Source organism: Carya illinoinensis, chromosome 5, assembly GCF_018687715.1.
Source record: "Carya illinoinensis cultivar Pawnee chromosome 5, C.illinoinensisPawnee_v1, whole genome shotgun sequence".
Lineage (NCBI taxonomy): Eukaryota > Viridiplantae > Streptophyta > Magnoliopsida > Fagales > Juglandaceae > Carya > Carya illinoinensis.
In genome coordinates, this window is record NC_056756.1 from 576,567 (window position 1) to 603,678 (window position 27,112).

Sequence of the window (27,112 nt, forward strand, 5' to 3'; positions counted from 1 at the left end):
TAATGATGAGATGTCTTAATCCACTCGTTAAACCTGCACTAAAAAGAAATAAAGGCGCATTCCAAGTGCTTGTTACGAATTTCGTAGTATGTTTTCGCTTTTATGTTTTGCTATAACATGATGATGTTGAGATATGTTTATGTACGGTTGACATGGCGGCCCCTTACAGAATGTTGTTTTGTTGAATAAAGGTATGAAAAGAGAGTGCATGTGTCTTGCAAAATCTCATTTTACTTTTATTAACTTGTCGATAAAGAACTCACAAATTTGTCTGCTAATTTAAATTGGGTCATTGTTTCGTGTTTTTTAAGAGCACATTCGATCATTGGCTGGCTATAGTTATGTAGCACCAATACTTAATTTATTGATTGCCTGTAGGCACTCTTGGCACGCGCGAGCCACTTGTTTTTAATAATTCCCTTTACAACTTTACATCACATGCTGAGCGTTTGATAAAATAATTTGCAAATTAGTTATAGAAGCCCCCCTTACCCCGGCAATTGGCTTTCAGATGAGTATCTTTCATCGTATTCATCTGAAAGCCAATTGAGAAGATACTCTTACTCAAATGCAAAATCAAAGCCCACCCGTGGCGTTCTTGTTTCCAGAATCTACTCCGAAACAGATTTCCTTGTAAGTAAACACTGAACGTACACAACAAATTCATATTTACCATACGCTTCTCTCTTTAAAAATAAAAATAGAAAGGAAAAAAAACTTCTTAATGAATTATACACACATCGACCTTAGATAGCAAGAATATAGAAACGACCATAACGATGATAACAGTTAACAATGGCTTGAAAATGACAACGCCGCTCTACTTGTGAGGGTTGAAGTGTGGGTAAAGTCCCAGTATATGCTCCATCATGAAGTCGTGCCTTGTCAGGATTCCAACAATTGGAGGCCTCTGCAGAAGTCAAAAATTCATTAGCGGTTGTAATGTGTTTGTTTGGGAACTAACATAAAGTAGACAAAGGGAAACAATATATGTCAAAAATTATATATCCAATCCCTCTGAATTGGATAAATGCAAGCTAATTTTCTTCTATGCTATATATATAGAGAGAGAGAGAGAGAGAGGCAGACAGATTACCCCGGGTGTCTTTGGCACAACCAGCATATGCCTGAGGCCAACCTGTCGAAAGAGAACTGCAGCTTTAGCTAGGGACATTGTCTCCACTACTGTGTATGGAGACGTATTAGTGATGGGATGAAGATCAACATACATCTCCATTTCATCTTCCTTAATGTCTATATCCTCCAGCTTGACCCCCTTGCCCGATCCTGACTTTGCAAAATCATGGGCCTTGAACCTCGACATCATTTCGGTTCCAGTCATCACCCTCTGCCTTGTAAACTTCTTTCCTTTAAGTAACACCAGAAGATGTGACCTCAAAACAAGCCCACACAACTCCGGAGCGTCTGAGAAAGGTGGTTCATTAATCACAGGGAACCCGTTATGCCTTGTTATTTTTAGAGCATGTAATATATTCCCCACTTTTTCAACCCCAGAAAATGTAACTAATGGACCAGAAACAACATCACTTGCGACCAAGTGCCTCATGTATGGTTCTGCATGGGCTTCCATGTAAGGTAACCCCTTCATCTTAACAATTTGGTCATAGACACCCTTGTTGAAACAATCAGCCACAGTTTTTGAAATAAGCAGAACTAGCATCACCAATGGGAGCATCAATAGATCATTAGTAAGTTCAAGAAGTATCACACACAGAGAAACAGTCATCCTCATGGTGCCCCCTAGGAAGGATGCAGCTCCAAGTAGGGCAAAGAAGCCCACATCAAGATCAGAGAGAGAACCCAGGAGATTCCCAAGGAGGCGTCCATAAGAGGCCCCAGCAAGTATGACAGGGATGAAGAGCCCAGAGGGAACAGCAATTCCATAAGTTATAATGCCCAGGAAGTATATAGCAGCAAAGAAAACTATTAGAGTCGATAAATGAAATTCCTTTTCAGAACCAGAGCTAAATAGGTTTCGAATAGCATCATCATTGGTATTCATAAAGAGGGAGGCAAGGTCATTGTAATGGTGAGGCGGACATTGGAAATTCTTGTAGTTCCCAGTGCGACCTACAGTGGGGCATTGATCCTTCAAGTAAGCAGGACAAGGAATGCACTGTGATAACCATGGTAACCCATAAGAGCAACATGAGGTCAAAAGGGAGATGGTGATGGCAAGAAGGATTTTAAGCGAAGGACCTCTCCTGCAATTCATTCCCAACAATCAGAAAAAATGAACTTTTGAAAGCTGCCAAAGCAGGTCTTCAGAAATATTATATATACATATAAATGTATTGTATGTGTGTGCATCTGTATGTATGTTTAATGTGAAAGATAATATAGGGAAAAATATAACCACAAGTACGCTTATAATTTAAGGGGAATTTCGAGGGCATACTCGTTGATGATGCTATAAGTTCGAAGAACCTTGTCAACAAGATAATTGTAAAGGCTCCCAAATATGCCTCCAATAACTCCAAGGAATATCACCGCAAGTAGATCTGGGATGCTATAAGTGGGCTTTGCTGAATTGACATCAAACATGATCAGGCCTCCTTCCCCAAATAGTCCACATTTTCCACCCCGACAAAATACCATGAAACCCCTCAAAACTACTGCTACTACAGCCGTTGTAAAAAATGTCCTCCAAAGAAGAGCACTCCTCCACCTAAAAGTTAAATAAAAGAGGACACTAATTACATCAAGAAATAAGGGAGATGCAGACCTCAAAATCTATTCAGTCAAAATTTGAAGAGAATCAGTGAATTTACCTCCACTTGGTTAAGTTCTAAGGTAAACTTTCTGCATTGGAATATTGGAATTGCTAAAATTATGCAACCGGCTTTCAAAAATGCTAAAATCTCTCCCAGGTTTCATGAGATATCAAATTAGTTTGTTAAGTTCAAAGGAGTAATGAAAGTAACAATGTTCACAAGCATCCCATGCATTCAGACAAGTCCAACTTCTTTTTATTCCTACATTTTGCTAAAATAAATCTGTCTATTGTGTATAGCAGACGAAATCAAAGTATGCCTAGACATTCCAATTAAATTAGGTTCAATGACTCTGAAGGGAACAGCCAAATATGAACTCAAAAATAGAACAAGAAAATGAGGAAAAATATGATATAATCTGAGGTGGCTATCACAAAATATTAATGTCTTTTCACGGTTTGCAGTGAAAATCTAGCTGCTGATAATTATAACACCAAATATATATATATATATATATAGAGAGAGAGAGAGAGAGAGAGAGAGAGAGAGAGAGAGAGAGAGAGAGAGACCATGAAGCTGCTTCTTCCAGTGCAAAGAGAACCCCGCCAACCGGGGCACGGAAGGCAGCTGCTACACCAGCAGCAGCCCCACAGGTAATCAAATCCCGCCGGTCCCGATCATTTTTGAAGTATCTAAGCCACTTCCAAGTCAAACGATACTTGCGAGAACCACCCTGTCCAAGTAAAGAGGCTACACAAGCACCGGTGTGTACCATAGGTCCTTCCTTGCCCACAACAAATCCAGCAGCAACTCCAAAAATGGAACCAAAAATCTGCCAAAATTTGATGGCGTAATGATTACAGGCTTCTTTTCATAACAACATACTAACTTTAAGTTGGTAGTAGGCTCACTATTCCAACACTTTTAGCACATAAAAAAAGTCCCTGGTATAGAAAATGATAAAGGCGCCCTAAATTCATCTTTCTTAATTTAGGTTTCAGGGTCGGAGATCATTTGTTTTTTGGGGTGGCGTGGGAAAAGGGGAGAAAGAGGAAGGGGGGGGGGGGGTGATTAGAAGTAATATTTCCAATAATGACAATATTTGCCACTTAACTATTAAATGAAGAATAAATATTGAGTACCAACTTAAAACAAAGGTCTGAAGGCACTTAGTGGTCTATGGACAAGCATGAGATGAGCTAGGTGACACCTTTGCACTGGGACCCAAAAAAGTAGCATTAATATGTTATATGATACATCATGCATGCATAAGATAGGTGGTCAATTCATGAACCCTTAAAGCAGAATCATTCATTTCAGATAAATCTATAGCTAGGAAATAACTTGATTAAATTGTATAAATCTTCTTCTCTTTTGGACGGGTACCATATATAGTTGTTCCTTGGGTTGGTTGCATAAGATTTTGGATAGATACATTTGACCATCCCATGGGAAATTTGATTACATCTATAAATTTTTTCCTGAGTATTTTACTTGCTGTCATAATGTCATCCACATCACTCACCTAGAGATTTCCTATTTGTACAGTTGATTGATTTCTCAATATTCTCCTTGGCAGGCTTGTTGTACATATAGTAATCATCAATATGCTGCCAAGGAGGGGGGATAATTTTTTTATTTTATTTTTTAGCATAAAAGCTAATAGGGAAGCGTTAAAATCATCCATATCCCTCCATAAAACCTGTCCTTTTTTGTATAAAAACAGAAAAAATGCCCATGAATTTGATGGTCTTCCAATTAAATGGATAACCAGTTATTCCTTAGACATGTGCACCCTTGCACTCACGTGCAGAGAGGGAGAGAGATTTTGTTACTCACCTTTACAAAGAGGGTGCTTGGAGCCAATATAGAATGAGCATCTATACCATTGAGGTAAGCTTTCACCTCAGGTATTCCAGAGCCTGCTGCTGCAGGAGCAATGTAGGCACAGAGGGCTGCTGCAGCAATGGCAAGAACCATGTTACAACCAGCATATGCTACAAATGCCTGATAATACCTGCACTATAATTAAGATCATGCCATAGTTACTAAATTTACAGTCAAAAATTTATATTACGGGAATTCCTAAAGCATGAAAATTGTCGGAGCATATAAGGTTAACAGATTCCTAGGACAACAGTTACAGTCTGGGATTTCTAATGATTTGAGCAGAGAAATTTAACTTTCTGAAGCAAAAAAGATTAAAATCTGTGCATGAAATTCCTCCGCTGACTTGGCAATAGCAAAGGCCCTTTAAATAAAGTTCTGTATGTTTAAATTTGCAAATAATTATTCTTCGTTGTTCATTTCCCATTTATCCTAAAATCCCATCTGTCTTGCAACATGGCTGTAGCTGAGCATGCACTCAAACATCAACGACACTAGGGTTAATGCATTCTACATGCTACCAGACTGCCAGGCGAGTTTGAAAGAGGCATGCATCAGCCATCAACCACAGAAGTACAGTACTAAAAGAAAAATGAAAAAAAGGGCATTGGTTTAAAAGGACGCTGAGATATTTGCAAATATAAATCTGAAGTTTATCTGTTAAAAACATCTGAATTTGAAGTTCAAGTCTTTAAGATTGATGGAAAAGTATTACATCACAGAAAGATAACTATTTGGTTATACATATAGAATTGCAGGTAATACTACTGCTACATTATTCCAAGTAAACAAGAAACAAAAAATAAACGCTTAATACTGAAGCATATGGTAAAGTGGGTAAAGACTTGATTGCATTAAGAAACTCCAGTTGCATCCAGATGGTGGCAAGTGGACTTACTTATCTTTAAGCATAAGGTTGTTGGTGAGTAGAAGTTTGAAACCGGCTATGTTCTCAACAGCAATGTTATTAAAGATGCCAACGAGCCCTGTACTCAAACCGATAAGGAGTGCAAGAGTCCATTTACAGAAAATATACTGAAATATCTCAGATTTTGTTCTAGACCTCCAATCTTGCTTAAAAAGATCATTCTCGATAATCCTGCAAAAAAGGAAAAATAAAAACAGTGAGGCAGGCATGTTTTGAATTAAAATGCAATCCTATAAAGGGCTGTAGCATACTCAAGTCTCTAAACCAGAACACCACGAAACATAATCTGCTAACTGATTTCCCAGAAGAGCCAAGGGGGCGATTTAATTTCAATTTTTTTTGTAGTATGTATCATGACCAACTAAGTGAGGCTAAAAGAAAAGGAAAATGACATAATAAATGGACAACGCAGACATACTTTCCACGCACTTCACTTCTTTTGTGGTTTCTCCCCATTAATGGACAAAACGTAGTCTTAACTAGAAACCCCGCTTGACTTCTTCGCTTATTATTTGATAATCAAAATACGCTTAATAACGCACAAGATCTAATCAATTTTATTTATATTCCTCCACTTTATAGACACCCCGGAAAAAAAAAAAAAAAAAAAAAAAAAAAAAGAAACGAGGAATACTCCTAGCAGAGGCTTTCAAAACTTCTTTTCCTTTCCTTTCCCAGCATTTTCTAACCACCCAAAGCGGAAGATATTCAAAACTTGAAAAAAAAAAAAAAAAATCACTCAATTAAATGAGATCCTACACAAACCAGTGCATTTGTATATACGTCCAAACATATTAAAAACAAAAACAACATGCTAAATATTAACTTATGGATTAGAACTAAGTTAACAACTTAAGTAATTGAAATATAAAATAAATCAGTTAAAATGACGAGTTTCGAAAGTTACCTTTTATTTCGTTATTTTCTTCTTCTTTTTTTATGGAACCAAACAGAGAGGTAATAGACTGATGGAAAAACGAAGGAAAATATATAATGGAGATGGACAGAGTAATCTATTAGACATATATAGAAAGGGGAAAAATAAAAAGCACATCAAAAGTTCCCTCTGTTTTGCGGGGGTACCAAACAGAGGCCTGCTGGAACGATGATCAGACATAATGAAGAAGATTAAAAAAGAAGAAGGATATGAGGAATTGATAGAGACAGAGATAGTACTCGTAATCAAGGCTCTCAATTGGGCAGACATTAGCACCAACAATAGCGAGCTGAGAGGTGTTGTTGGTCCTCTTAGTGAGAAGGAGGGGCTCTCTGAGGTAAGAAGACGAGGATGAGAGCGATGGAGCTGATCTCTCCCTCTGCATCCGAGCTCCAGCCCCGAAGTCTATCTCGATGTCATTATCGTCTTTGCTTCGATCTTCACTCATCCTCAATCTGTGGTCGATTTGTTGAAAGCTCAGGAGGATTGTTGAGGTTGTGGACAAGGCTTGGATTTGAATCCGTTCAGAATCTCTGGAAATCCTTTACTTCGATTAGCTTTGCTTACCTTCGTTTGAATTTTATGGCCGAAGTTTGTTTTCTTTTTGTGTTTTTATTTTTTATTTTTCCTTAATTCTGCGTTTGATTTTTGTATGTGGACGGTATTGGACGGATATGCTACGTCATTATCCACAAAACACGGGAGGGCTTTGCCTTTTATGGACAACACGACGAATACATAGAATACATGTGATAATAATAATAATTATAATATTATATTACGTACGTACATTGAACAGCCAATACTGTTCATGCAACACGTGCTCAGTCACCCAACAGCCCTGCTCCGTTTAGTTTAGTAGTTGCTACACGAGCAAAAATACAAAATCAATCCCTATGACGGAACCTTTACTCCCTTTACAACAACAACAACAACAACAACAACAACAACAATAATAATAGTAATAATAATTATTAAGAAATATTGTCATTAGAGCCTAAAGCTCATAATATTACTCTAGATACGTTACTTCGCCAGGCTCCATGAGCTCCAAGAATGCCGACTAAAGCTCGAAATGGCCCACCTTGGTAGCCTGGGACGGGTCCTAGACCCATGTGAGTCGAGCGAGTTCCACATCCGTACAAGTTAGAAGTAATCATTAATATTGAGATAGGATGTTGTAGAAAGGTGTGGGAAATCATAATCTGGAAAAATGGAAGAGACAACATCATATAATTATGCTAGAAACTCATGCCATATTAAATAACTGACACCAAGAAAACCATATTGCATTAAATGTAGTATGGAAGTGGAAACTCCGGGGAGAGGCATCCCTTTGCCTTATAACACAAGACTTGGCCCTCCTAAAACCTAGAGGATCTAGTATAAAAGGTTATCCAGAACTGCGATATGAGGGGGGACAAACTCAAGTCTATTATCAATTATACACAACTGTTGTTTTCTTATTTAAAAACATATTTATTTTTTCTCTATACTAATTTTGGCATTGGAGATTAATAATAATGATAATAATAAAATTTATATTTAAAAAATGAACAATTCAGTTACATGGTTTGATTTCAATTTGTTTAAACTTTAAACAGCTCCAATAGCTAACCACTAAATTCACACATTGTTTTATATAATAAATAGGAAAATGCTACATATTACATATTCATCTTATTCTCATGATTTATCTTATTATAACTTTAATTTTTTTTATAGAAAAATATGTTCCAAGGGTAATGGAAATGGTCATATCTACTTAAAGATTGAGACTAAAGATGCAGAGGATGAAAAGTTAATGGCATGATTGAGAAATAAGTCTCTTATGTTGGAACTGTCAAGGGTTTGGAAACCCTCAAATAGTTTGAATTCTTAGTTTATTAATTAAGGAAAAGTGCCTAAGTTTGGTTTTTCTAATAGAAACCAAATGTTATAAAGAAAGAATTGAGGAAGTAAGAGTCAAGTTGGGTTTTGATGATTGTTTGGCAGTAGATAGTAGAGGACATAGTGGCGGACTTGGTCGTTTATGGAAAAAGGAGTTGGATGTCTCTCTTATTAATTTTTCAACTTGGCACATTAGTATTGATGTAAAGGCAGCAGACTCCAACCAATGGTTGTTTACTAGTCTTTACTTTTTATGGTCATCCTGATACAGCAAAAAGAGATTATAGTTGGGCACTTCTTAAGTACATTAAGTCTTTGAACAATATTCCATAGTTATGTGTTGGAGATTTTAATGAAACTACCTGCCAAGCTGAGAAAGCTGGAGCTATACTAAGACCCTTCAAACAAATGGAGTCTTTTAGGGAAGCCTTGCATTTTTGTTCTCTCAGTGAGATTGTTACAATTGGCCCTAAATTTACTTGGTTTAACAATAGAATAGATAGAGGGTTTGCAAAAGAGAAGCTGGATAGAGTCATTGCAAATCAAGATTGGAACCAATTTTTTCCAGATTCCCACTGTTATGTTTTATTTGCTGCTAAATCAAATCACAGTCTCCTTTAGATAGTTTTTTTTATGAAAAAGAATGAAAGTTAAGGAGAAAGATTCATATGTTCATATATGAAGCTTTTATGTAATATGAATGAGGATTGTTTCAAGGTTGTCCATAATGCATGACAGAGACCTTCATGGGTTTCTTCTAAAAAACCAGACATTTGTAGGAAAATCTAAACATGTCAAGATGCATTGAAGCAATGGAACAAAGTTTCAAATAAGAGGACCAGTGGTGATATTAGAGAAAGAGTGGAGAGGATTTCACTCTTGCAAGGCATGGCAGATGAAGATCAGACTTCCATGATCATGCACCTACAAAAGGAAGTGGATAGGCTTTTAGAAGAAGATGAGCTTAAGTGGAAACAAAGAGTAAAGCAGCAATGGTTAGCACATGGGGATAAAAATACTACATTCTATCACACATTTGCTAATCAAAGGAAAAAGTTAAATTTTATCAAGCGTATCACTGACAATGAAGAAGTGTTACATTCAAATCAGGAGACTATAGGAGACATTTTTAATTCTTATTTCACATATTTGTTTCATTCCTCTAGTCTTGTAGCGATTGATAGTTGTTTGCTTCATTTGGAGACCCAAGTCACTCATGCTATGAACGGTTTGCTTCTAGTTGATTTTTCTAAACTAGAGGTGAAAGAAGTTGTCTTCCAAATGGCACTGTTAAGCTCTCTAGTAAGGTTGAGAATCAGCCGATCTAAACTGGAGAAATCGACCAAGACCAGAGAAATCGACCAAACCGGACCGAATTGGGTCCAATCCAATTTTCAAGGGATCGAATTCATTCGGTCTGGTCCCGGTCCAGGGGTTTTTCACCCCAACCGCACCAGACCGAATGGAAATTTAAAAAAAAAAATTATTATTTATATAATAGCTATATATAATTAATTTATATATGGTATAAAAAAATACTAATAGTCTAATATTGACTATAGTTATACTTATACTAATATAGTTATACTAAATCACTATAACTAATACTAATATATAGCTATACTAATAGTATCCTATTAATACTAATTTACTATTATATAATTTATATAGTTATACTGATCATAATAAGTTAATAACTAAATCACTATAAATATAACTATATATATTTAGTATGACTGTATCATTATATTCTTTAATGTATAATTATAATATATAGTACTATTATATATTAATATATTAACATATTATAAGAGTTATAGTATAAATTATAATATACTAAATCACTATAACAGTATAATTAATACTAATATATAACTATATTATTAGTATACTACTATTATATAGTTATACTAATCGCTATAATTAATACTAATATATAGCTATACAGTATATTTATATATTTGTATTAATACTATTAGTCTATTATATAGTCTAAGACTCTCAATTCTAATATAGGTGATATAGCTATAACTGATACTAATCTTTATATTAATACTAATAATATAGAATATAGTTATACTAACTGATTGATTCAATATAACTAATATTACTAATATAATAAAGCTATACTAAATTACTAATAGTCTAATACTAATACTATTATATAGTTATACTAATCATAAATTCATAATAACTAAATCATTATAAGTCTATAACTATATATATTTAGTATCAATGTATTATTATATTTTTTAATGTATAACTATTAACTATAGTATATAGTACTAGTATATATTAATATATTAACATATTATAAGAGTTATAGTATTGGTACTAGTGTATTATTAGTTATAGTAAAAAGTTAATCACTATTACTAATTTACTATATACTAATAGACTAATAGTATTAGCATATTACTGATATATACTAATATATAATAGTATACTATATGTATATATATTAAATATATAACAATATAATTACATAAGTATTAAACAAAATACCATTAGATAAAAAAAAATAAAAAATAAAAAAGGGTCTAGGGTGGACCAACAGGACCGGATCGTCCTAGTTTTTAAGGAGTTTGGTCTGGTCCAGAGTGGGAAAATCCTGGACTGAAGAGGTTTGGTCCAATCCACAAAACCTGCCGAGACCAGATCGGACTGGACTAGACCGAACTCCCCCTACTCTCCAAGACCCGATGGATTCCCTACTCAATTTTATCAAAATCATTGGGGGGGGGATGTTGGAAATGATGTATGCAAGTTTGTATTGAATCAAGCTGAGATAGTGGGTAGTATTTCAGGTGTTTCTATTGGCAGATCCTTACTCACTATCAATCAACTCTTTTTTGTTGATGAAAGTTTGTTATTTTGTAAGGCAAATTCTCTTGAGTGGAGTAGAATTTTTGGCATCTCGGACCAATATGAAAAGACTTATAGGCAGAAACTTAATAAGGACAAGACTTCTATTTTTTTTTCAATAAACGTCCTCCACCATATGTTAAAAGCATAATTGTGGAAATGACAGGTGTGAGATCTTTTTAGTAAACGTACTCCACCAGATGTTAAAAGTATAATTGTGGAAATGACAAGCGTGATATCAACTAGAACTTTTGAAAAATAATGGGGACTTCCAGCTGTTGTGGGTAGATCTAAGGTCTCAGCTTTTAATTCTCTTTTGGATAGAACCTGGGCTCATTTATCCAATTGGAAAACAAAATTCTTATCTGCTGCAGATAAAGAAATTCTTATGAAAACTATTCTTCAGGCTATCCCCACCTACACCATGAGTATTTGCTTACTACCAACTTTCATCACTCAAAGATTGAACAAAATGATAAGGAAATTTTGGTGGATACATAATGAAGATCACTTTAAGATTTATTGTTAAAGTGTGATTCGTTGGATCTGTCAAAGGAGGTAGGGGGTTGGGTTTTAGGGATTTTAAAAATTTTAATCTAGCAATGTTAGCCAAAAAAAGCTGGAGGATGCTTACAAATCCTGATTCTTTGATTGCCAAGTGTTTAAACAAAAATACTTTCCTCATAAAGATTTAATGGAGGCTATTTTGAATAATAGGTCATCATAAATGTGGAGGAGTCTCAAAGCAGGTAAAAAAGTACTGAGAAAGGACTGATATGGAGGATTGGTGATGGAAGGCAAGTCAAAGATCAATAGATTCCAAGACCACATTCTTTGAAGACCCAATCCCAAATGATGAGTGTTAATGAAGATGCTAGAGTTTTTGAGCTTATTGACACTAGCATAAGTGATTGGAATTTAAATAAGTTGCATTTCTTTTTCTTGCCACAAGAGGTTGATTTTACTCGAAGTATTCCACTTGGTCTTGGCAGAAAAGAAGATAGACTGGTATGGTATTACTCTAATGATGGTATTTTTACAGTTAAAAGTACCTATCATTTGCATCGAGACCTTGAATTAATATGTCACGGAGGCTGCTCAGATGATAATGGCAAGGAAAAGGTCTGGAAAACAATTTGGAAGCTAAATGTACAAAATGCAATCAAACTGTTTATATGGAGGGCATGCAAAGATGTTGTACCTACTCTTTCCGATCTGTGTAAAAGGAAGATTGTTGAGGAAGACTTATGCCCCATCTACAAGTTAAGTTTAGAATCAGTTGGACACGTTCTTTAGAGTTGTGAAGGAGCAAATGATGTTTAGAACTAAGGTAGTAAAAAAATTCAAAAGATGGCTTTCCATAGCACCTCTTTTCTAGACATTTGGAGCAGACTTCGTAATATTTTGCAGCACGAGGAGCTCGAAGTAGTAGTAATTATAGCAAGACTGATTTGGCAAAGAACGAATGATGTTATCCATGGGTAAAGTTTTGAGCATCACTCATCCATTCAACTTAACGTGGAGGAGAACTAGCACTCTTTTCAATAGTCTCAAATCCTATATAAGGTTTCACAGAAGCAGCAACCTTCACAGGTCCAACAACAGCAGTTGCATCACAGATGGATGAAGCCAACAAGTTTTAAGTTTAAAACTAATTGAGATGCTGCTATAAACAAGAAAACTAGAAATATTGGCATTTGGGTTATTATCCAAGATGAAGGAGGACGGGTGATTGGGTGTCTTTGTGCTTCTAGATATATAGTTGTGTCTCCAAGGGTGGCTGAATCTATAGTAGCTATGATGACAGTTAATTTCTGTAAAGATATGAGCATTCATTCTTTCATTAATCTTTCAAGAAGTGGTCACTAATCTTTCAAATGATCGTACTAATTGGAGCCAAACTGGGTGGTTAATAGAAGATACTAAGAACTAGTTTGAATTCAGAGAATGTTTGATCTAATCTTATCTCATCTCATTATTACAATTTTTTTTAATTCTCATATAAAATATAATAAACAATTCAAAATTTTTAAATCTCAATTCAATTTTTTTAAATTTAAAAATAATAATAATATTAAAAAATAATATTTTAATAATATTTATTTAATTTTTTAATTTTTATCTAAAATTATCTTATCTCATCTCTGAATCCAAACGAGTTTTAAAGCTTTGCTTAATTGTTTTGCAAATTGATTTGCTAAAAACATTAGAAGAACTTGCAACAAAGTAGCTCATGTTGTTGGTCGAGAAACTTTATCTCTTCATGAGAATCTTATAGGCACGAAAGAAATTTTATTTTGTACTCAATCGGTTGTATCCCAAGAAATGTGAGCAATGATATTATTCTTCTTTGCAAAACAAAAAATAATTTAACGCATGAATTATTTATCTATCAAAATTCTTGAAAGGAATTATTAATTCCCACCCCCATCTTCTCACTCACTCTCTCTCCAAATCTCCCACATTCTTTCCTGTCAACATCACCAACTGCACCACTCTCTCTCTCTCTCTCTGATATCCGGAACACAACACGGTCGGGTCTGATCGATCCCACTTCCTCTCCGAAACGTTCCCTTCTCCTGTTCTCCTCGTCGCCCCCTTCTCGTCCATCCAAATCCCACTGCTCTCACTGTGTTGAACGTGACTGAAATCCCTACCCAAATCTTTCCGATTCGTTCTTCCTTTTTATTTCATTTCATCAAACCGATTCCTCCCCTCTCTGTGATTTTAATTTCTTTATTTTCCCCTTGAATTTCCCGCATAATCTTTTTCCGATCCTATTTTTCAAGATTATCTTACTCTTTTAAAAAAAAAAAATTATAGCTGATCAAAATGATTATTAACGACCTCTGTAATTCAAATTAGTTTTTCTTAAGAATTTCAAATCTCTCCCTCACCCTCTTAAAGAAAATAGCTGAATTCATGTAGCTTTAGCCTTTCCAAACAGATCTAGGGAGAGAGAACCCGAATTAAGCCCGCCTGCAATGGCCAGGAGTAGTAGTAGAAGGTCTGGGGATCACAGAGAAGAAACCGACAAGCACACGGGTCTGTTAAAACTGGTCCAAATCCTCTCTTTCCTATTGGTTTTCGTCGCCGGCGTGGTTATCGGATTAGCGGCCACGTGGCACATCAACCGCAAGATGGCGTTCAACTATCACCCGGAGGTGTACTCTTTCGTGAACCACATCTCTGCCCCTGGCAATTGCACCAGTAGGCGCACCGTCGTCAAGCCGGTGGATTGCCTGAGCATGGAGGCGTTTCTGCGGCCGATCAATGTGACGCACGGGATGTCCGACGAGGAGCTGTTTTGGAGGGCGTCGATGGTGCCAAAGAAGAAAGAATACCCGAATCAGAGGAGAGTTCCAAAGGTGGCGTTCATGTTCTTGACAAGGGGGCCGTTGCCAATGTTGCCGCTGTGGGAGAGGTTCTTTTGGGGACATGCTAGGGAGTTGTACTCCGTTTACGTTCATTCGCCTCCAGGGTACGACCTCAACGTCTCCACCCATTCGCCTTTCTATGGACGTCAAATCCCCAGTCAGGTACGAGACTTGTTCCATACGTTCGAATACCATGGGAACTATAGACGATATCTGTAGCTTTTTAGGTCCCACGTCCGTATCAAAACCTTATCTCTGGTCGGTTAATGATTTTGTGATTTGACTATATTATGAGTTTTTCAGGTTGAATCTTTTTTTTTTTTTTTTTGTTTTTTTTTCTCTTTTCCACTTCCATTGTGGGTTTGATCTTTTCCACTTACATTGTGGGTTTGGGATAGGTATGTGTAATGGAATTGACCTATATATCGATATAATGTGTTGAGGATTTCCACCGATTTGCTTTTTATTTATTTAATGATTAAATAAATTTATTTTAATAATTTTATGAATTTTATTTATTTATTTTTAAATTTTTGAAGGGTGTAAAAAGATGTTTTAAAAAAAGTAAACTAAAAGATTTTTTTTTTTTTTTGCCATCTTGATAGGCATCCTCGGTGAGGATATTGGTAGCTATAGCATGGCTCTATATATATATATATATATATATATAGTCAAGGTAGATGAAAAGGAAATGTCAAAAAATAAAATTATTATTGGTATTAATGATTCTTTGATAAAAATAGAATGCTGAAATTGGATTTGATAAATTTCAATAATCATGCTAGTGTGTTAGAATGATAATATATTCATAAGATTCTAGCATATGTAATAATGTATGGTCGTATTATGATTTATTCTCTACCATATTTAGTTTATTGCGTAAATCAGTTAGTATATTTATTGTGTAAATCGGTTAGTATATTTATTGTGTAAATCGGTTAGTATCTTTGATCAACATATAAAAATACAAGTTGATCGGTATCAATCCAGTGTATATATTCAGGATATATATCATTTATGTAATTTTATTTTCAAAATTTGGGCTAAAGTAAGAGGAGAACGAGAAGCAAGCATATAATTAATTACAAACAGCATGCATGCAGCAGTACGTACGTAGTTTCCAAAGTAATGTTGATGAAAAGCATTTTGTGTTATATATTTCAGAAGGTAGAGTGGGGAACAGCGACGCTATCGGACGCGGAGAGGCGGCTTCTGGGCAATGGATTGCTAGACTTTTCAAACGAAAGATTTGTTCTGCTTTCGGAGAGCTGCATCCCGGTCTATAACTTCCCAACTGTATACAAATATCTGACTGCTTCTTCCCATAGCTTTGTTGAATCATACGATGATCCCTCTCGATATGGACGAGGTCGCTACAATCGCAATATGCTCCCCTACATACAGCTCCGTCATTGGCGTAAAGGATCTCAGTGGTTTGAACTTCACCGTGCACTCGCTATTTCCATAGTCGCCGACACCAACTACTACAACCTCTTCTGCAAATATTGTAGACCTGCTTGCTACCCAGATGAACATTACATTCCTACTTTCCTCCACATGTTCTACGCTTCACATAATTCTAATCGGACCGTCACTTGGGTTGACTGGTCCATGGGCGGTCCACACCCAGCACTTTACAGAAAATCTAACATCACAGATGATTTCATACGATCTATACGTAACAACGGCACCCATTGCCAATATAATTCTGACACCACCTCTGTTTGTTACCTCTTTGCTCGTAAGTTTGCTCCGAGTGCACTGCAGCCTTTGCTCAACCTTTCCTCAACTGTACTGGAATTTTGAAAGTTCTGAGTCTGCAGAGATGCTAATTCTTTTTTCGGATATATATATATATATATTTATATATTTTTCAAATTTTCTACACGAGCCTCCAGTTGTGGTTTGCCAACTGACAAGTGCAGTAGCGCAGATTCAATGATCTTTTGTTTTGGCACAAGAATGCACAGTAAGTTTTTTTGTAAGAGATCAATTTGGATGCTTTTCCATTGTGAGAATTATAGAAGTCTAGCAATATTACCGTGGCAGCAATATCATTCCTTTAATGTAAAACGTTAAAACCACGAGATTAAAATAAAACAGACATGCATGTACCCGTACCCACACATCTACACAGCGATCGATCAAAATAAAACAGGTGTACACACTGTCTGTGTTCGTTCAGGCACAAGATAGATCCCGACGTAAGCTTAAATTCAGATTTATTGTAATAATGAAGGCACCATGGAGGGGAAATATATTGTCCATTTATTTATGCTACTTATAGTCATGGAATGTGTAAGTGCAGGACAATCGTTTTAAAAAAGAGTAAAATTTATTATTAAAAAATTATTATTATTTTCATATAAATCTCATATTAACTTACTTTTAAAAAAAAAAATTTGAACGGCACTCGACACTCCATGATTACAAATATCATTTCTCTTTATTTATTTGCACTGGCCACTGAATCACCAAGGAAGGTGCAGCCTCCTCGTTCATCTAAGCAGCTTCTATAATCACATATCCACAAAAAAAACTATTTCCTTGATCTTTGTGTGTTCTGTAATATATGTGAAGGTAAGAGTAACAGAGTCAAAACAACATCACTAAAAATACACTACCAAAAACAAAAAGAGGGAGAATCGTGACACACTATCGGGACCCATCTCCAGGTCGGTTTAATATTTCTCTTTTATTTTTTTAAAAAATTAGCCAAGGCTCGAAGATTACAGTTATTAGGACATAACAGTTGGTAGTAAAACCTCTCGTAAGACTACTGTCTAGGTATCTGCACACCAAACGCTCACACAAAAGACCCAACCTACGAGCATTGATCCAGGCAAAAACCTAAAAGACTCCAATGAAATAGTCTAACATAATTCAAATCTGAATAAACTCCTAAATATTCCAAATTAAATCAGGATTCTTCTAAATAAACCAATGATCATAGGCTCCGATATTAAATGCCATGAACTGCCATGCAGATGAAGCAACACTTCAAGCCAGTTTATTTGAGAAACAAAAATCTAAAAAGATTATTATTTCAGATGTCTAAAGATATGTGAAACCAATTACACACGATACACATACATACATTTATCCATTGTTAGAAGTTTTTTTTAATTTTTATTTTATCCATTGGTTTAAGTTACAGCTATTTATTTCTTTTTCTTTTCTTTTTGATAAGTCGGCACAACCATTTATTTCTCGTCGTATAATTAAAGAACTCAAAATGTACCGCAGAAATTTCTTAACCCTTAATTTTCAGTTTTTCTTCACACACTTGTGGTTGGCACGTGTACACAGGCATACTCAAGACCAAATAGATATTTTTTTTTAATTAGTCACAAACAAATAGATGCTAAACACAAAAACTAAATAAATTAAAAATCTTCATAATGGAAAACCAAACTGCAAGATCAAATGGTAATATATGAATTGATGGTGGGCAGAAAAAGCACTGGGATATTACAATCAAATGCATGGAGTCATGGACTACATAGAGCATAAAAATTTAATACAAACCCCATACTTATGCAATACAAAAGGCAGCATGTGAAGCGCAAAAACCAACTCAGTTGCTTCAAACAGCAAAAACACAGGCGGCATAATATACCAAGATCAATATCATAATGCAACCTAAATAAGGTGCAATCAATGAGATCTGCCCACTCTTCATGCTGATTCTTGCTCTAAAATGTATCTCACATATAACCTCCAAATTCAGCACATATTTTAACAGGAGACATAATCATTGACATTATTTGAGAACAGAGCCGTCTCTAATAAATATCTCACGGTTCAAAGTACAAATAATTAGCCAGCCAGTTCATGATAACATAGGGACTGAATACTCACAACAGGCCTTAATGTATAACAATACCAAAAACTCACATTGTTATACTGAAGTGAAACTGACCACAGCAAACTTGTGGAACAAAGAGACACTTAATGTATAACAATGATGTAGCCATCTCTGTGTCCATCTCAAAATGAGAATGTCCAATTCAAAATGAGAACAAAAGAGAACCAGTATATCATTGACCTAATATCTAATAATCAGACTAATACCTGTTCTGCTGTTTCAGATATTGCTGATGGCAAGTGATGGGGCCCATTCATTTGAGGCCGCCCTGCTAGAGGTGGCTGCATCCCTTCCATTTGAGTTGGTCAGGATGGTCGCTGATGTGGTTCAGTCATTGGAGGGGCTCCTGATGGCGAGTGCTGCAGTCCTGCCATATGAGAAGAACTAGAGGGAGCGTGCTGCTGCCATGCCACTTCAGTGGGTCCTGATGGAGAGTGCTGTGTGGGTTTTGATGGAGAGTGCTGCTTCCATGCCATTTGCGAGGGTCCAGAAGGTGAGTTCTGAACGCTATCCATTTGAGAGTATTCAGATGGTCGGTGTGGTAGGCTTGCCATTTGAGGGGGCCCCAATGGCTGGTGTGCAGGTCCTGCTGTTCGAGGAGGTGGTCTTGACGATACATGTGCATATCCCCACCTATTGATACCTAACAATCTCTCAATCTCTTCGCCACGCCCAGCTTTCCCAAATGCCTCAGTTACTGATTCCTGCAATGCAGGAGTAAGTCCAACACCATACCTCATCATCTCGCTCAGTAAATCCCAGCTCTTATCCAAAATACCTTCATTGCAAAGTCCCTCAATCACAACCTCATAACAAGTAGGGTCTGGTTTAGGATCTTTCTCTCCCATTTTTGATAAAATCTGGGCGCAATCCACTACCTTCCCATTCTTGATCAATTCATCAAACACCCTGTTACCAAAATTAGCAACTACCCTCAAACCAACATCCACCATTCTGTTAAACACCCTCAAAGCATCATCAATCCTGTCCGCTTTCAAAAATGCATCAATCAAAGTCCTATGAGTTGTGACATCTGGGGACAATGACTTTGAGGACAATTCTACAAACATCGTCTCCGCCTCCGATAACATCCCATTCTCACAAAACCGGGCAATTATATTATTATACCCCGCAACGTCCATTTGGAAAGGCTTTGAATTTGGTTTTGTACCCACCTTCTTAAATGTGGGAATTACCTCCTCAAACTTTCCAAGCTTAAAACATTCATTAACCATTATATTAAAGGTGTCAGAATTCACCGCTTGGAAATTTGGTGGCGTGTGATTATCCAGCATCGAATCAAAAAATCCCCAAGCCTCCATTTTCTTCCCATGCTTAAGCAACACCTCCAATAGGACATTACAAGTTGCAGGCACCATCTTAAACTGGCGATCAAGCAAGGACTTATACGACTCCATTGCCTCCTTTTCTTTCCCCTGATTGAAAAACCAATCCATAAATGTTGCAGTCACAACCCCATCATAAACCATACATCGTTCCTTAAGCTCATCAAAAAGCTCATTTGCCTTGTCTAGATTCCCCAACTCCAGAAACCCCTTAATCAAATTGTTATAAACCAAGGAATCTGCACCGTGCCCCTTATTCAACATTTCCCTCAAAAGATCAACCGCCTCATTAATCTGCCCTGCATCAATCAATCCTTTCGTTAAGTGCCGGTAGGTGACCGGCGATGGACTAAATGGAGCATTAGCAATTATATGCCGATAAACTTCCAATCCCACATCAACCCTGCCCTCATCGCAGTGCGTATTAATCAAATTATTGTAAGATACAACATTTGGAACAATATTGGATTGGTTGAAGAAGAAATGGAAGAGAGCAACAGCATCATTGTACCTGTATTAATCAAATCACCATAAGAACGAATAAATAACCAGTGTATCAAATCCAAATTCAGTAAAACAAAAACCTGGTGTCATGTTAAAACTGAAAATTATTAGATACTCCAGAGTCTGGATGAGGTTCCATTCCGTCCTATCACAGCATAGCATGCCTTAACTAAGTAATAATTTTTAATGACAAGGATGAAGTTCCATGTTTTCGTTATCTAATAATTATCTGTTAAAATAAAAACTAAAAAGGAAAATACGGGTATTCTGTTCGAGATTAAAAAAGGTGAAAAAAATTAAAATTGTGAGGCCATATGCTGCACTGGCCAACATCGAAGTGGAAAACACAAAAAATAGGATCACTGTACTAAAATGTAATCAAACTATTCTAAAATAGATAGTCATTAAGTTCAAAACTTTACGATCAGCACATACGCACACAGAGACATACCTCTTGGCCCGGTACATAGCGGCGATAATTGCGTTGCAGGTGAAGACGGTGGGGCGAGTGTTGGAGAAGACAGAGTGGCGGGCCACTGCGGAGGCGGCATCGAGGTCTCCTGCCCTTATCAGGGACTGCACCCGGTTGTGGAGGTTGAGCCTGGGGCCCACCAGCGCCGACGTGGAGTCCGGAAGCCGTGGGGCGTTAGGGTCTCGCTGCGGAGGGGGTTGGCTGGGGTCGCGACGGAGTGCGTGCAGTGGGGGCTCGATACGAAGCCGGCGCTTACGGCGACGTCTCTCGGCCGCGGCTTCCTCGGCGGATGAGAAGGCGAAGCCGCGTGTCAATGCAGTTTGATATAGGCTGTTGTTGTTAGGGTTTTGGTGGTGGAGGAAGAGGAGCGAGGTTAGGCTCTGTGAGGTGGGAGAAGAGGTGGTGGAGGGGCGGCGGAGAGAGCGGATGAGGAGGAGGCGAAAGAGTGACATGATCTCTCGGAGAGTTTGTGTGTCTGTGCCGAGAAAGAGAGACGTAATGGCTTCGATGGCTTAAACCCTAGTGGTCGGGCAAAGCTATAACAATGATTTTCCTGTGAAACGAGGATTTTCTCGGTTAGGGGAAAATGACGTGGTTTGTATATATGGTTGTTTACTTATTTATCCTGTGAAACGTGGAATTTCTTTCCTCGCTCGATAAAATGTTTGTACTTTTTTTCTGTTTTGTTTGTTAAAAGAATTAAATACAAAGAGAGTATTAAATTAATAATAAAATGGTAGTAACTCTCTCATTTTCTTTTTAAAAATGATCAATTTGAATGTTGAGTTTTGATATTATTTGATATTAAAAAATATTTATGATGCGTTTGATTTCTTAACTGTATTGAGTTTAGTGTACTTTAAATTTAAATTTCTTCTAAGAACCAAACATTGAACTGAGCTGCATTGTAAATGCCTTCAATAGGTTTTACGTTGTACCTAGATGTAATCCCTCCTTGTCAAGTGCTAGAGATTTTTTATTTTATTTTATTTTATTTCCCGTTAACTCCTACGTGCATCTCTCTACCTTTTTTTTTTTTTTTTTAATGTCTTCTTCTTCTTCCCTTAGCCGTCTGTGACCAAATTGAATTGTTATAAAAATCACCGTGCAATCTCGAGAAACTGTGCTGCAGCTTCACGCGACGGAATGAACTTGAAATCGCCGGCACCCAATTAAAATTTGGAAGCAATCGGGCAAGAAAGGATTATTCTGATTGTCCCCCACAATCGACAACTTCAACAAAAGATAAGATGTAACGACTGGACCATTGTGTCAATAGAAATTTTCCCACCACCCCAAATTTTACATACAAAATGTAGTGAAAAATCGATTTTTACATGCATTGACAGAGGAAAATAATAATGTTCACAAAATTATATAAAGTGATATTATTTTTTATTTTTTATTTTTAAAAAAGTAAAAAAAAAATTCAATAAAATTTTATATAATCAAATAAAAATTAGGAAAGATAATGGTTGGTATTACTCATTTAACTCAAATAAGAAATAAGAAATAATATAAATAATGAAATAAAAGTGTGAAAAATAATGAAATGGTAATATGGAAAAACAAATGAAAGAAAAAAAAAATGAAATAAAATAGTAATATGAAAAATAAAATGGCTGCAATGCAGTTTCAACCAAAGTTTTTTTTCTTTGTTGTATTTGGTAGGGGTGCTACCTGCACCATACGGTGCGGGGTAACCCCCCCTCCCGGCCCCCGCCCCCGCATGGGGCGGATGGGGAAAATCCGTCCCGTCCCCTGCCTCCGGTGTGCGGGGGTGGGGTACCCCGTCCCGCATGACGGGGGTACGGGGTGGGGGGGCAATCCGTCCGGCCCCCCGCACCCCCCTTCTGGATCTTGGGCCCATAAGCAATTTCTGGGCCGAAAATGGCCCAGAAGCAATTTCTAGGCCATTTTGGGCCCAGAAATCTCAACAATGGGTCAAAATGGTCCACAAGTATATATTTTTGGCCCAAAAATACTTTGTAGGCCATTTTCATTTTTCAGCCCATAAAATTATAAGTAAAAAAGAAAAAAAAATTTAAAACCCAGATTAAAAGAAAAAAAAAAGTGTTATGTCTAAGAGTCTAATACGTAATAAACTAATAATAATAACTAAGCTATTACAAAATTGAAAGGCTAAACAATTACAAAATTACAAACATAAAAATGTCCAAAGGACATTGTATCAACATTACAAATTATTGAATACAAAATTTTTACAAATCATTAAAAATTGATCATTCTAAAGAGGCTTGTCAGCTGTGGCTTGTCTTTGAGTCAAGGGGTGTGACAGTTGGAGCGGCCCGGGCTTGAGCACATTTTTATGCTGCAGAGGTGCTAGACGTCTCATGTGTTACTACAAAAATTAATATTAAAATTAATAACGATGAAATGGAAATGAATATAAAAAAATTAAAATAAAAAAATAAAAAATAATTATCAGGTGGTCCAAATCCAGATTGATCACCACCCTCATCAGTCTCCTTAAAATCTAAAATATCCGGAACATGAATATCCTTTCCTATCGTTCAACTCTGTGTGCATATCAATGCCTCTACAGTTGTAGGAGACAATAAACTACGGTAAGGATCCAATATATGACCTCCGGTACTAAAAGCTGACTCCGAGGCAACGGTGCTAATAGGGATGGCCAAAATACAGCGGGCAATCTCAGAAATGATGGGATGTTTCTTTGAGGCATTCTTCCACCATCCTAATATATCGAAATGATCATCATCATCTTGGACCATATCCGCTGACAAATAATTGTCTAACTCAGAAACGACCTCCGTAGATTGATGGACTAGTGTGGGATTCTGTGTGAGGGTCTTAATCCACGGCATTCTGCGCTTCTTTGTAGGAGGCCTGGTCACGGTGTCTGTAGAAGGTGTTGGGGTCGGTGTATGTGTCTTCGATGTAGTATCACCATTAATTGCCATAAACTTGTCAAACAATTTTTTCAGGGTATCTCGGGCCAATTTACCAATAATGTCAGTTCATACCTGATCGTGAACAAGTCCCAACCCATATAACAAACCTGAAACTTTCAGACGGAGATCAAGAATAACAGCCACATATAAGAAAATATTCATTCTAGTCAAATCTCCATAATACTTGTCATATTTTAGCATCATGGTCACTGCCATCCCCCTCATCCTTTCATTGGAACCCCTACGCATATCTTCTAATTCTTCTTTTACCCTACATATTTGTTGACAAAACCCATAGGATGTAGGGTACAAAGAACCAGATATATTCAACGTGACATCATAAAATAATCCAAGAAAATCAACGAAAGTAGAAACTACCACCCAATCATCACCATTAGGCTTTTGTGATCCCCCGTGCTCATCAAAGTATTTGACATATTGGATGTCTTCATCACCCAATAATTGAAAGGCTGCCTTATATTCTTGGGCTGCCTCCAACATCAAGAAGGTTGAGTTCCATCTGGTAGGAACATCAGTACAAAGGCCCTTCTTCGATGTTATGCCCGCAGCCTTTACAGCAACTTTGAATTTCTCCAATCTAGAAGGAGAAGACCTCACCCATTTCATAGCCATTCTAACTCATGCAACCGAGTCATCAACATCTTCTAACCCCTCAGTCACAATTAAATTCAAAATATGTGCAGCACATCTAACATGCAAGTATTCACCACCCAAGAATGTCTTATTTGTATCTTTAAGATAATTCTTTAGATATCCCAATGCGACATCATTAGACGACGTATTATCAACTGACACAGACAAAACCTTTTCCAACCCCCATTCCTTTATTGCGGCCTCCAATGTCTTCCCAATCGTCTCACCCTTATAATCAATTATTTGACAAAATTTAATAATTTTTTTGTGCAGAACCCAATCAGCATCAACAAAATGCACAGTCAACGACATGTAATTCATATTTTGGATAGAAGTCCAAGTATCGGTAGTGAGGCAAACTACCAAACCCGCGAGTTGGCCCCTCAAAACATCTTTATCACGAAGGTACATCTTCTTAATATCCTTTGCCACAGTGTGACGAAAAGGAAGTACAAATCTGGGTTCCAACTCTTGGACAAATTCTTGGAACCCTTTACCCTCCACAAACTGAAAAGCCAGCTCGTCTATGATAATCATACGAGCTAACTTCCTTCTACACTCATCGGGGTTATACTTCGTATACCCCTTCAATGTTGGCCCCCCGGCCCCACTACTCCCATCAACCATTTTAAAATCTAGTCTAGATTGGCCCTTCTCTACTAAGGATTTTAAAATTGGACTCTTCTTGCATTGTTCCTCTAAATGGACATTCAGCTGGGATGTACCATGTTTCCTATAGTGACATCTATACATTTTTCCACAGTGATTACATTTAGCTTGTGGGTTGTTGGGGTCCCCACTCTCTAGTTTGGTAAAGTGTTGTCAAACTATAGATACAGATTTCTTGCCCTGTGTGGGCTTCGGAGCAGGGCAAGGTGTACTCGTTATAGGGGTAGGAGTAGGGTTAGTTTCTGAGGTAGGGGTGTTGGCTGGGGAAGGCGAGCTATCACTGAAATCCGAAGACATTCCTGATTCTCCAACAAAAAAAAAAAATTCAAAGTGCAATCCAACACAATCAGCAAAAACTACATACAAAACTATTATTGATGTATTAAGTACTTTTTATATATAATGATGATAATATGAATGGCTACACTATAATAAGTTTTTACACCTCATATAAGCAATTCCAAATAATTTGATTAGGAAGAGTCAAAGAGAGATGCTTCATATTTTTAATAGGCATTATTTTAATAGGCCACTTTAATAGGCATTTTTTAATAGGCATTATATTCTTCTCTCTTTTCTCTTTTTTACCATTTTTTAAGTTTTGGCAAGTAGGGGTTAATTTCGTGTCATTTATATATAGGCCAAGGTAATTTAGGTTAATCATGTGTACGTTATATATATCATGTGGAGTCATGAGTATAAAACTTTACCACAGTACATATGATAATTTTATTCAATCATTTAAAAATACTCAGACTTTCTCAATTCGTAATTGGAAATGATATGTACTTAAATGATTAAATAAAAAAAATTATCATAATTTTAATCACCCAAAAATTATCATTGTCTTCATCACCCAATGATATTATTCAATTAAATGATATGTACTTAAATGATTGAATAAAAAAAGACATTCATGAAGGCCATATTTGATTTTATATAATTTTCAAATTGATTTTTTTTTGAATTTTAATTATCTAATAGTTATAATTTTTTAAAACTTTTAAATAAAACAAAAAAAAATGATAATATGCTTCATAGTTTTGTTCTCTCATTTTTACTTTTCATATATTTAATTTTATAAAATTATTTTCTTAATAGTTACTGACATTAATATTAGTATATTGGTATATTTTTTAATTTTTTAAAATCTTGAAAGATGTTTAAAAAATATGAAAAATAAAAAAGATCAAAAAGTGCAAATTTGCCAAAAACTTAATTTCATACTTTCAAGAGCAAAAACCCTAGCCAAGAAAAGAAAGATGCCAAAAACCCTAATAAATCATAGTGTTACATGATGATTATTATCTCAAACAAGTTTCACAACTCCATAAATTTATATATATGTATATAAATAATTTATATATGTATATAAATATATATGTATATGATTATTATCTCAAACAAGTTTAGGGTTTTTTTTTAGGGGTTTCAAGGATTGAAACCCCTAAATCAATTTAGGGTTTCGGATTGGAACCCTAATTTAATTTAGGGTCCCAATCCGAAACCCTAACCCCTAAATTACCCCTAAATCAATTTAGAGGTTAGGGTTTCAATGAAATTTACAACAAAAATGGGCAATCCGAAACATCCAAAATGCTTGAAATCCAAAACAATCACACAATTTGACAAATCAACGAATCCACAGCACACAATTCACAAATCTCATCCTCCATCTCCGATTCAACCCCATCCTTCCTCCAATCTCCGATCAAAACTCAAAAATATATATATGTAATTTAACGGAGAAAAATTAAGAAAATCAATGACAATTTGACAAAATTATACATACCGTGCGTCCGGCGTGGCAGAGGAAGGAGGGACGGCGTGCGGCACGGCGAATTAGGCTCGGAGGGGAGGGGATTGGGGGTTTCGGAGGGGAGGGGAGGGGAGGGACTCGGGAGAAGGGTTTGAAGTTTCTAGGTATGGGTTTCGGACGCCGGGGGGGGGGGGGGTGGGGGGTAAGGGGTATAACTGAAGTGAAACGACGCCGTTTTGTCAACGACAAAACGGCGCTGTTTCACTTAAGTTATGGAAAAACGGA

The 27,112-nt window shown here is 36.5% G+C and overlaps 3 protein-coding genes across 4 annotated transcripts; 1 reads left to right on the top strand and 2 right to left on the bottom strand.

Annotated features, from left to right (window-relative positions):
- Positions 1-612: 612 nt before the first annotated feature.
- Positions 613-7,113, bottom strand: LOC122309917 (chloride channel protein CLC-c). 2 transcript variants are annotated; one of them, XM_043123695.1, is made up of 7 exons: positions 6,727-7,113; positions 5,521-5,721; positions 4,575-4,752; positions 3,305-3,567; positions 2,420-2,689; positions 1,097-2,225; positions 613-910 (listed from the first exon to the last, which is right to left on the bottom strand). In XM_043123695.1, exons 1-7 carry the CDS (start codon positions 6,933-6,935, stop codon positions 821-823), a joined length of 2,340 nt encoding a protein of 779 aa, XP_042979629.1. In that variant the 5' UTR covers positions 6,936-7,113; the 3' UTR covers positions 613-820. The 2 variants fall into 2 exon arrangements, with proteins under 2 accessions (XP_042979629.1, XP_042979630.1); XM_043123696.1 differs by lacking the exon at positions 6,727-7,113 and having other exon boundaries at positions 4,575-4,757.
- Positions 7,114-13,677: 6,564 nt separating this feature from the next.
- On the top strand, positions 13,678-16,497 carry LOC122309919 (glycosyltransferase BC10). Its single transcript, XM_043123698.1, has 2 exons — positions 13,678-14,781; positions 15,784-16,497. Exons 1-2 carry the CDS (start codon positions 14,227-14,229, stop codon positions 16,423-16,425), a joined length of 1,197 nt encoding a protein of 398 aa, XP_042979632.1. The 5' UTR covers positions 13,678-14,226; the 3' UTR covers positions 16,426-16,497.
- A 1,885-nt stretch (positions 16,498-18,382) lies between these two features.
- On the bottom strand, positions 18,383-21,397 carry LOC122309918 (pentatricopeptide repeat-containing protein At1g10270). Its single transcript, XM_043123697.1, has 2 exons — positions 20,789-21,397; positions 18,383-20,344 (listed from the first exon to the last, which is right to left on the bottom strand). The coding sequence occupies exons 1-2, from the start codon at positions 21,259-21,261 to the stop codon at positions 18,793-18,795; spliced, it is 2,025 nt and encodes a 674-aa protein (XP_042979631.1). The 5' UTR covers positions 21,262-21,397; the 3' UTR covers positions 18,383-18,792.
- Between the last annotated feature and the right edge of the window lie 5,715 nt (positions 21,398-27,112).